Raw genomic sequence first — 12,213 nt, forward strand, 5'->3', positions numbered from 1 at the left:
AAGCCCCATATAGATTGGTTTTTAAAAGATATAAGTATGCACACTCAGATCCTCCTCCTTCTGTTTATATGACCCATACCTTCAGACTCCTGTCTTTTTACTTTAAGTTCTTTGACCATTTAGCCTAAGTATTCCTACCTGATTACAGCCAACTACTGCTTTGGTCACCTACCTAATTTTTAATCCATCCACTTCCACATTAGCCCATCAGTTATGAGTGTCCCGATTTCCTGGATCTTAGCTGCTAATGTGGTCATTTCTGCTTGTTTAAAAAAGAAGGAAGAAAAAAAGCAACCAGGAATCTGACCTGGATTCTGAAAGATGCAGTGTGTCACATGTCTTGAGAATATATTTTCCATAATAAAATATGTCTGAAGCTAAACCAGTCCTTAAGATGAACCCCTAAGTACTTTTTTTCCCTCTAAGTGTATTTTGAAAATACAAAAGTATAGGAACTTTCCTGATTCTTTGGTGTCCTCACCCTGACACCTGTGCTAAAAAAATAGAGGCCTCAATAGCTGTTTTTGAAAAAAGTAAGGAAGGGACTTCCCTGGCGGTCCAGTGGTAAAGAATCCGTCTTACAATGCAGGGGACACGGGTTTGATCCCTGGTCAGGGAACTAAGATCCCACATCATGCCTCAGGGCAACTAAGCCCTCATGCCACAACTACTGAGCTCACGTGCCTCCATTAGAGCCCGCGTGCCGCAAACTACAGAGCCCACGCACTCTGGAACCCACACATCACTACAGAGCCTACGCACCCTGGAGCCTGTGTGCCACAACTGGAGAAGAGAAAACCCACATGCCACAACTAGAGAGAAGCCTACACACAACAACAAAAGATCCTGTGCGCCGCAACAAAGACCCAGTTCAGCCAAAAATAAATAATTGTTTAAAAAAGAAAAAAGTAAGGAAGTTGATACTTAAGAAATCCTTTTATGAATCAGGTAATTTTGCATATTATATTTAATCTTTACCTTATCCCTGCAAGGAAATTACCATTGTTCCCAGTTTTACAGACAAGGAAACACAGACTCAGAGATTGAAATGATTTGTTCAGAGTCACACAGATTGTTTGAGGCAGAGTTAAATTCTAAACAATAAAGTGTCTTCTCAGCTGTATACATTATGTATGCTAATATGTATACAGTATACATTACATATACTAACCTATTGTGGTGCTATTTGCAATTCATAAAGAAGTATTCAGTCAGAAAAGATGGAAAAAACATACCTGGTCCTGGAGTGACAGGACTTTAGCAGTTGCAGTATCAGACTTGGCATTCCTAATCCTTTGTGATTGTCTTTCATGCCGCGTGGCTTGCGAGATCTTAGTTCCCGGACCAGGGATTGAACCTGGGCCCATGGCAGTGAAAGCATGGAGTCCTAGCCACTGGACTGCCAGGGAATTCCCTTGTGGTTGTCTTCTGAATCATCAAGCCATCCAGCCTTAATTTCCTTATCTTCCTTAATTTTTAATCTTCCTTAATTTTTTCCTTTTTCTTTCTTGATTTTTCCTTTTCCCTTTTTTTTTTTTTTTTGGTAGGATAACATATGTAACATGGTGCCATGGAAAAACTGTGCACTTTGAAATTAAGGAGATCCATGTTCAAATGTAGGATTTTAACTAGCTTAATGGCTTTGTGACCTTGGGCAAATGATCTCTAGTGTCCTAATCTGTAAAATTGGAATACTGTTTATTAGAAACTCATTGAAAAACTACTGATAATGCAACAACAGGGATGGATCTCAAGTGCATTATGCTAAAGGAAAAAAGCCAGATTCAAAAGGCTATATACACTGTATGATTCCATTTATATGATACTCTGGAAAAGGCAAAACTTTGGGGATCAAAAAACAGACTAGTGGTTTCCAGGGGCTGTGGGTGGGAGGAGAGTGACAGGAAAGAAGCATGAGGAAAGTTTGGGGGGGGTAATAGAACTGTTCTGTATCCTGATTGTAGAGGGTGGTTGCACGACTGTATGTGCTTGTTGAAACTCACAGAACTGTACACTAAAAAGAGTTCATTTTACTGTATGTAACTTATACCTCAACAAAATATTTTTTATACTACTTTGTTTTTAAAATCATACCCAGAATCTACAATGATTAGCAGTAGAAAATGTCCATTAACACTTGTCTAGTTAGAATTACTGCTTCATTGGAAATTTTGATCTTTTCATATATGCTTGTTTTTTTTTTTAATTATTATTTTTTGGCTGTGTTGGGTCTTAATTGCCACGCGTCACTTTCTCTGTTTGCAGCAAGCGGGGCTTCGCTTGTTGCGGAGTACAGGCTCTAGACACGCGGGCTTCAGTGGTTGCAGCACGTGGGCTCAGTAGTTGCGGTGTAAGGGCTCTAGGGCACGTGGGCTTCGATAGTTGTGGCTTGTGAGCTCAGTAGTTGTGGCTTGTGGGTTCTAGAGCACAGGCTCAGTAGTTGTGGTGCACAGGCTTAGTTGCTCTGCAGCGTGTGGGATCTTCCCAGACCAGGGATTGAACCCGTGTCCCCTGTATTGGCAGGTGGATTCTTAATCACTGTGTCACCAGGGAAGTCCTGTGCTTCAGTTTTTAAGGGATCTGGATCAATTATAGATGGTAAGAAGATATGTATAGGTGAAAATAAAGAAATTACAAATTTTCTAAATTGTTCTTAGTTGGAATAAATGAAAACAATTGTAGTAGAATCATTTGGGAGACTTTTTCTAAAGCTCTTCTCTACTATCTACCCCTTTATGCTATTTCCAGGGAAAGAAGAGAGGAAAGGTTGCCAAGAATCTGTTTTCAGCATGTGATACCAAGGCAGTTAATTGACTTCTAGGAAGTGTGGGAAGCACTGGGTAGACTGCAGCATAGTTCTTATATCAGTATTTGTAACCTCCCTCCCTGCCACATGTGCACCTGAGTGTGGATCTTAGGAAAATGTAATGACATATCTCTTCACCAGATTTTGTTATAAAACTATATTTTGAGCTCAAGGGCTACTTCTGAGTTATTAAGAACAATATCATCAATAATAGTCCCAGGTCTCTCAGATCCCTGAGATCCCTTTCATTGCTAAGATACTATAATATGACTATTTTGTGCTAATTATTTCATATTTATAGAGCATAACAATAAAACACCCCAAAGATCCCATGTGCCATTTTCAAAGAAACCAATTTCTGTCCATTAGCAAATATATTTGTTGTCCATCTATGTAGCAAATCAATGTACCAGTTGCTAAAAGGAATGCAAGGAAATAAAAGGCAATCTCTGCTCTTAAAGAGCTTACTGTTTGGTTGGGGAGATAGGATACTCATATATTTTTGCTGATAGAATAATAAGCCTTACTCAAATGGTGTTTTTTTTGTTTTGTTTTAAAGAAGTAGCCATAAATGTCTAGAGCTTCATTGTAACGCTAGATCTGCCATACTCTGACAGTGAGTTGGGTGCAGTTTACTGGCAAAATGGAACATAGTAGAAGGGATAGACTTGGAGCTAGGTCTGCTTACTGGTGACAGGGAAGACCTAAGGGAGGCAAACCCAGCTGTGGGTTCTAGCAGGAGGTTCAGTCTGACAGTCAGTACAATGGCCTAAAAAATGCAACATCAGGTCATTGTCCAAGTAAGCAGTGACATCAAACCTGCAAGCAGAGATCAAATGGACTCAAATCTGAAAAAGAAGATATTTAGTTCTAAGAATCTAGGCAGAGCCTGAAAAGACTGGGATATGGGATATAGGAATGGGGTAGGAGAAAATAGGTGAAACATGCATAATTAACTTGTTTTGCTTATTTTAGTTGAACAAATCTAGTTATTTTCAGTCAACAGTGTTTTTAGTTTCCACTCTTTTCTCAAAATTGATTAGGAATAGCAAAGTATAGAACCCTCTAGTAGTACTAGACAAAAAAGACTCAGGCAAACTTTCCAAAGGTCCTGTTCGTCTTACTGATATTTAGGAATGCAGTGGAATATGATAAATCAAAACTAATATTAAAGCCGAATGTATTTATGTATTCCTTAACAAATAATTTCTTTTGGTTAACCAAAGAGTATGCTGGGAGTTGGATTTGGGTGGAAAGCAGGAAACGTTTTTTTTAAATTGGTGTTTGCATTTCAGAGATTAAAAGCTGCTTTGACCCAGCAACATCCTCCAGTTACCAATGGCGATACTGTCAAAGGTCATGGTAGCGGACTGGTTAGGACTCAATCAGAGGAGTCTCGACCACAGTCATTACAACAGCCAGCCACATCCACTACAGAAACTCCGGTATGTGTGTTGTTTTTATCATTCAGTGTTCAGTTATCCTTAAAAACAAACAAACACAGTGTAACTTAAATGACTATATGCTTTGAAAAAAATTTTCTGGTAAAATTTTATTCCAAAAGTGTATAAAAAGCCTTAGGAAAAGGTAGTTCAATGTAAAAGTATTGATACAAAAAATAAATAAGTAAAAATAATCAAGCAATTGTTACTGCTCATGGCACCCTGTAAATGTTTCTGTGAGTGTCTGTATGTTGGTTTGACATGGCATAATGTCCATCAATACTTTTTAAAGAAAACTTTTTTCTGTTGATTGTATTCAACAAGAAATGTATATAGGTATTATATTACTAATATAAGTCAAACGATTCTTGAATTAACATTTGTGAAATACACCAAAGGAGCAGATAGGCTTAATGGCAGCTATTTATACCAGAGGCCCTTTTCACTTATCTTTAATTTGTTACCGCCCATTAGATGATTGATATTTCTATATGTCTGCAGTATATTTCTACAGTAAGCATTACTATATTTCTGTTAAATGTTTCAGAGCTCTATTTATACCTTTTATCTTCTCTACTTAAAGAATATTCACATTTAAAAGTAAAACTTTCCAATTAAAGAAACACAGTTACACAGCAAGTTTTAGACTGCCTACTAAGCATAGGTATTTAGATTACTGTATTTTATCTTTGTGAAACTTAAGATAAAGTGGAATGTAGTTGTGGTTGTCATCCACTAAGCAACTTTACTTAGGGGCCAAGAGAGGGGAAAAGTGAGTATGTTCTCATGTCATAATTCAGGGGTTAGCAAACTAGCTCGTGAGCCGAATGCAGCTTATGGCTATTTCTTTGTACGGCCTGTAAGCTTAGTATGGCTTTTACATCTTTAAATGTTTATTTAAAAGAAAATAAATGAATATAATTTATTTTCTTATACTAACTGTAGTTTCCCTGGATCTAGTTTTCATCTATAGCTTTATATTTTATTGTATTGGAATGAAGCTCCATGAGGGCAGGACTTTTATCTGTTTGTTCACTGCTGTATCACTAGCATAGCTCCTGTATTTTTTTCAATGAAGTGGAATGAATGAATCACTGGAATGAGGGAGAGAAGGAGAAATATATGCTTCTAAGTAGCCTCAAATCCTTGTTAGGGGTAATGATATACAAATATAACTCTGTAATAGTTTCTGCTTACAATACCTGTGATTAGCCTTTGCTGTAGTAACCAAGTTGTCAATTAAAAACAAAAACTGTTCTCCCCTATTCAGTAAAATTTTAAAACCTGCTATTAGTAAGTTAAGAGGATAAAAGAATATATTTCAAAGTTACCATTCTTGAAGCCAGCCATAGAAAGATTTTTCTAAAAGATTAATTGCAATTATATAGGTAAAAGAATCTGATTTAATTCTTGATCTTAATTACAATTAAAATACAGTATAAATGAAATAACCCTCACAATATTTAATGCTAGTTACTTGGAAAAGGAATGATAACTTTGATTTTTGGAGTTTGTAGAGTGAGAACTAATTCAGGTTATTTCCCTGCAGAACTTATCTTAAGTTTTTAAGATTTTTGTTTATTGTATAGATTAAGAGAAGATAGAAGTTTTTGTTCACATCGTTTTAAAATACCATTAAGTAGAGGTTTTTCAGGCTGCTTCTTTGGATCATGTGTCTGTGGCCACAAAGTGCTGTTTCTTTTGCACTATTTCTAAGGGTTCATATACTGTCTCCTGTATTCAAGTGTTGTGTGGCACAATTTTGGGATTTGTGAGAAGCTTGAAGATGTTATTCTGTAGTCCTACACACTGGACTGTATCACTAGTGACTGAAGATTCCTGTCTCTGGCTGATCTGGCAGGGCAGGGGGACCAATTAAAATGAAAATCTAGACTCTGGGATTCTACCCACCAGGAAAATGAGCATTAATAATTATATGAACCTGACCCTTAGAAAAAGACTGATCCCAAATTTCAAAAACTGAAGAAGAGCTGAATACACTAAAATATGTATGTACTCTCAACTCCTTAATTTTAGAGAAACCAATTTTTAAAGAAAATTTAGAGATTTAATGCTATTTTTTATTTCAAAAATATCATAGAAAACATGGTTTCTCATAATGAATTTAAATAGGAAGTTATTTTTATTTTAGTACCTTAATAATTATCAAAGGATTGAATAATACCACAATGTTTGCTTAAAAGTACACTTGGAAAAATACAAGATGGAAAACTACAAGATCTGTACATGATCATTTGTATTGCATTTTAAATTTCTTTGTATTATTTCTATAAAAATGAAAATACTATACAAACTTTAAAGAATACATTCACTGTGATAGTTAATTAGTGAGAATCGTGTTTTAGCAATGCTCATTTATTTCAAGGAATTTGTTAAACCACAGGGTGATTTTCACATTGCTCTACAATATTGATGTATACAATGAGACTTAGAAAATAAAATTAGTGGCTCTCACCTTTGCCACCCTTTACTGCCTGTGTTAATTTAACCACTAGGTACAAATATAAAAAACTTTCATTTGTGTCTATTATAGGCTTCTCCAGCTCACACAACTCCACAGACCCAAAATACAACTGGTCGTCGAAGAAGAGCAGCTAACGAAGATCCTGATGAAAAAAGAAGGAAGTTTCTGGAAAGAAATAGAGCAGCAGCTTCAAGATGCAGACAAAAAAGAAAAGTCTGGGTTCAATCTTTAGAAAAGAAAGCAGAAGACTTGAGTTCATTAAATGGTCAACTGCAGGTATGGTGCATATATGTAAATTGTTTTATTTATTTATTTTTAATAATTATGAACACACATTTTCCCTATTTTTTCCTAGTTAGCCATCCAGGCATTTTAGGACACAATATTGGGTGTGTATGGAATCTATAGTAAAGTGCAGATTTATAAACCTATTTGAATACCGAGATGAAGTAATATAAAATTTTCAACACTGATACAGTGAAGAAATTTTTAAATATAAGTGTTTACTTGTATAGTACAAAAGTACCTAAACTGTCTGGCTTAAACTTTATAAAGTTGTGATATAGCGTTCAAACAAAGAATCTCAAAATGTAAGATATTACTGGTATTTTACTTTTCTTATTTGTTGGTTTATATCACAACTATAAAGTTGCTGCAATTTGTAGTTTCTGTTTTTAGTTCTTTTGTTCTTTGAATTATAAATTTTGTTTTGTTTGTTTTATTTAAAGTGAATATAGTGCTCGTGAAAGGTGCCAGATTGACAGCTTTGGAAACTGAAGGACTCTAATTATCCACAGAACAGGTACAATATGGCCAGTGGCAATAAAAATCATTTCATAACTGCCCTGCCAGTGTGCCTCAGATACATTTCTTAGGAACCTTATGGGGTATAAAGGTTTAAGGCTCCTTCCTGTTCAGTCTTTGGTAAGATTTGCAATGATGGTATTGGGCAGCACTAAGTCTGTTTCCTTCCTTCTGTTTTTTCTTCCTTTTTTATTGTTGTTGTTAATGTTGTGAATATTCTCAAGTAAAATCTTCTAAAATACCAACTGATGAGCATCAACTAGAAAATTGATGTTAATGAACTGTAGTTGTTATTGGTCAACCTTCTGAGCTATCCATTCCTAGTTAAAAATGAATCTTCTGTGTAATCAGAATTGATGATGAGACCTGCTCTCTTCTTATATCTTTAAAGATGTCACCAATATAAGTGTCTTGTTAAATGCTTAGGAAGAAGCTTTTTAGCACCAGGTGTAGCATTTAATCTAATGTAAATTTTATAACAAAATTTTTTCATACGTGAGGCTGACATCTTTTAAACTCTATGTTGGGGGCTTCCGTGGTGGCTCAGTGGTTAAGAATCCGCCTGCCAATGCAGGGGACATGGGTTCAAGCCCTGGTCTGGGAAGATCCCACATACCGCGGAGCAGCTAAGCCCGTGCGCCACAACTACCCAAGCCTGCGCTCTAGAGCCCAAGAGCCACAACTACTGAAGCCTGAGTGCCTAGAGCCGTGCTCTGCAACAAGAGAAGCCACTGCAATGAGAAGCCCGTGCACCGCAACAAAGAGTAGCCCCCGCTCAAGGCAACTAAAGTAAGCCCACGTGCAGCAACAAAGACCTAATGCAGCCAAAAATAAATTTTAAAAAAAACTGCTGTGCTTTGAATATTGACATGTTAGCTTTAGGACAAATATAATTATTTCGCAAAATTTACTTTTAACCATTTAGAACAAAATTAAACATGATTTACCATATCACAGAAACTTCAGATATGTACTTGTATACTAGGATATGTTAAGAAATAATATATTATCTGACAAATGAATTCTTATTCAAGAACTGTTTTCATAATGTTTAAGAAAAAAACTTGAATTTTTCTTCTTAAAGTGAAACAGATTATAGATACCAATTTATTTATATACTATAAATATGTCTATTATTTACCAGATTTCTCTGTTAGAATATTAACTATCATCATTTAAATTTTTAAATGTTCATATTACATTAACAAAGTGATTTAGGAGGACCTATTTTTTTCTTTTCTGTTCTTAACTAACAAAATCATTCTTCTGAATGACTCGGCTATTTTACAGTTACGTGATGTTAAAGATATTTTTGTTAGCCTCAGTTATCTTATCCATAGAATAGAGATAATAATACTTGCTGGTCCTACTGCTGTGGGTTGTTACATACATCAGTGGAATTAGAATGTTTGCAGATATTTTTAAATATATTGATTTTAATAGGATAAATGTATCAGTATTTTAGTAATTTGGCTTATTATGCCTTTTTAAGAAGTAAAAATGTTTGAAAACTATAAAGCGGTATATAAGTATATGGTATTATTTTCATGGTATTGGACTTTATTTAGGTTGGGCCAGTTTCTGTTTTGACCCAAGGCATAGCAGTGTTAACAGCTTTTAATTAGACATTGCTATTTCTTTAATTATACTGCAGCACTGGTCACCATTATGAATAGCAGCAGTGCTTTATTATTTCAGAAAACCTTGGAAAATTCAGCATTCAAAATAAATGTAAAATTTACTTCATTGATCTCTTGCTTTTTCTACCATCCAAACTGATTAAAATATCATTATTGTAAATTGTGTTACATTTTTATATTTCCTAATTTGGGTAGAAATTTCTTGATTAGAGGAATAAAGGCAAGATTTATCACCTAGGTAAAAGTTACCTAACACTTTAGTTTTGAAGCAAGTGTGAAACTTTTACTTTTTTTTTTTTTTAAGACGTTATTTATTTGGCTGTGTCGAGTCTTAGTTGTGGCATGTGGGATATTCGTTGCGGTACGCGGGATTTTTCCTTGCAGCACACGGGCTTTTCTAGTCGTGGCATGTGGGCTCCAGAGCATGCAGGCTCAGTAGTTGCAGCACACAGGCTCTCTAGTTGTGGCGCGCAGTCTCTAGAGCTTAGTTGCCCCGTGGCATGTGGGATTTTAGTTACCTGAACAGGAATTGAACTTGCGTCCCCTGCATTGGAAGGCGGATTCTTAACCACTGGACCACCAGGGAAGTCCCAAAATTTTTAAATGGAAGTCAAATTCAAGAAATCACTAAGTTAAACTCTACAGTTGAACATAACTTTAGTTAATACCTCAAATTACAAACAGAACCAGTAAAGTCACTATATGTTTTAAATTGAGGTATAGTTGATGTATAATATACACTTATATAAGTTTTGGTGTACACATCGTGATTCACAATTGTTAAAGGTTATACTTCATTTACACTTATATAAAATATTGACTATATTCCTTGTGCTGTACAATATATCCTTGTAGCTTATTTATTTTATATATAGTAGTTTTTACCTCTCAATCCCCTACCCCTATCTCGCCCCTCCCCTCTTCTCTCTCCCCACTGGTAAGCTCTGTTTTTCTCAATATCTGTTTCTTTTTTGTTATATTTACTAGTTTTGTTTTTTAGATTCCAGATATAGATGATATCCTACAGTATTTGTCTTTCTCTAATTTATGTCACTAAGCATAAAAATCAGTATTTTTAATCATTAATAATTGAGTGATGATGGCATCATGGTTAGATAAGAAAGTGTTCTTAGTTTTAGAAATGCATACCAAAATATGAAGATAGGTGAAATGATGTGTTATCAGGGATTTTTTTTAAAAAAATACTTGTGCAAAAAAGAAAGAGAATAAGGTCCTTCTGCATGTATTAACCTGGAAAAATGTCTGTAATATATTATTATGGGCAAAAAGAAAGTTGCTGGAAACCGTCCAATGTCCATCAATAGATAAATTGTGGCATATACATCCAATGGAATATTTTTCAGCCATAAAAAGGAGTGAAAGTACAATGTGGATGAACCTCAAAATGTTATGCTTAAGTGAAAGAAGCCACACACAAAGTCATGAATTATATGACTCCATTTATATGAAATATCTAGAACAAATGAATCCATAGAGACAAAATGCAAATGTAGTTTCCAGAGACTGGTGGGGAGGAGGAAATAGGCAGAAACTGGTTAATGGATAAGGGGTTTTACTTTGAATGGACAGATAGAGGGTGGTGGTAACCCAACATTGCAGATGTACTAAACCGTACTGGTTCAGTGTACTGAACCGTTCACTTTAAAATGGTTAATTCTATATTATGGAAATCTCACCTCAATAAATTAAAGTTGCGTACTAAAATGTGTAACATAATTCTTTTTCATTAATGAAAGGTTTATAGTTAGATGGATAAATGTGTAGGTATGGAAGTCAGTATAGAAATGATTCTTTAAATAGAAGTAAAATTTTAAGAATGACATGTACCAGCTTGTAACAGTGAGGAAGAGGGGGTTGGAAAGCATGGGTGGTTTGGGAAGAAAGGGTACCTCAATTATGACTTTATTGTTTCAAGTGGATATATGATTTTTTTGGTTGTTTGTTAGTTATTTGTCAAATAAAATAAAAACAGTTCTTAAAGAGTAAGTGACACATTCTAGTTTTCAGAGTATGAAGAGTTAATGTGCTTATAATAGATTCTGGAGGAAAATTTCATTCGGTTCGCCAACAGCAAAACGGTTAACTGTGAAGAACAGAATGACTTGTAAAGAAAATTGAATGTCAAAGAAATAATTAAACTCTATGTGAAAACATTCATCAATTCTACATTTCCTTAATAATCCTTCACGTGACATACAGGCTTAGCTGATCAGTGTAGTGGGCAGTAATGACCCATGGTTGCTTACATATTATATATAATAAAAGGTTTAATGAGTGTTGAGGTGTGACTCTTCATATTTTTACCAAATATATATTAGGTTTCAAAGAAAATACTAATTATTCAACCTTATTGCCCCACTCACTGAATTTAGTTATATTTTAGCTTTCTAGAGTCATTGCTTTAAAAGAGCAATTTTATCAAATTGTATTAGATACATTTGTGGTCATCTAGACGAAGAATTGGATACTGTTGGTTATAAACTATTATATTTTTAAAGGTAATATATGATTTTTGTCTTTTACTTGAAATGGTTTTAACCTCGTTATGTCTTTGTCTTTCAGCTATACTCATCTTGGGGGTTAGTTTTCAGTTTAGAATTTCAGCGTTTCCTTTATGAACAAAAGGCTGACTCGTCTCTTTACTAATAGGAGCTCCTTAACAATCTGTGGATAAAACTTGGAGAGTTTGTTGTGGATTTTGCTTTTAAAACTTAGGTATTGCAAAATGTGTGTGGAGTGGAAGCTCAGTAAATTAATGGAAGCATTCTTTGATAGCAGGATATGTGAGGAGTTTTCATTCATAAGATAATATGGAAAAGGTTTTGCTTATTGGTCCATTGACTTAAGGGGAATGGGATCAAATATTTTATTCCTGGTACCTAAACGATATTTAACTTTAGTATTTATCACCCGAAATAGAAAGGAATGGCAGAAGTTGGGAGATGGTATACAATATCTGTTTAATTCCTGAAAAAAAATAGAACTGTTTTCCTTTTCCCCCCTGAGTTTTTCACT

The 12,213-nt window shown here is 34.9% G+C and overlaps 1 protein-coding gene and 1 long non-coding RNA gene across 5 annotated transcripts in view; one reads left to right on the forward strand and one right to left on the reverse strand.

Annotated features, from left to right (window-relative positions):
- Nucleotides 1-12,213, forward strand: part of ATF2 (activating transcription factor 2) — an 83,350-nt gene that overhangs the window by 60,941 nt on the left and 10,196 nt on the right. For all 3 annotated transcript variants that reach the window (XM_060016551.1, XM_060016552.1, XM_060016550.1), the window contains 2 exons: nucleotides 4,102-4,251; nucleotides 6,803-7,009. In XM_060016551.1, coding sequence (XP_059872534.1) covers nucleotides 4,102-4,251; nucleotides 6,803-7,009 — 357 coding nt within the window. The remainder of the gene's footprint in view (nucleotides 1-4,101; nucleotides 4,252-6,802; nucleotides 7,010-12,213) is intronic.
- The window catches only part of LOC132428543 (uncharacterized), a 79,275-nt gene that overhangs the window by 16,108 nt on the left and 50,954 nt on the right, over nucleotides 1-12,213 (reverse strand). The window lies entirely within an intron of this gene.

This window comes from Delphinus delphis, chromosome 7 (assembly GCF_949987515.2).
Source record: "Delphinus delphis chromosome 7, mDelDel1.2, whole genome shotgun sequence".
Taxonomy (NCBI): Eukaryota; Metazoa; Chordata; class Mammalia; order Artiodactyla; family Delphinidae; genus Delphinus; species Delphinus delphis.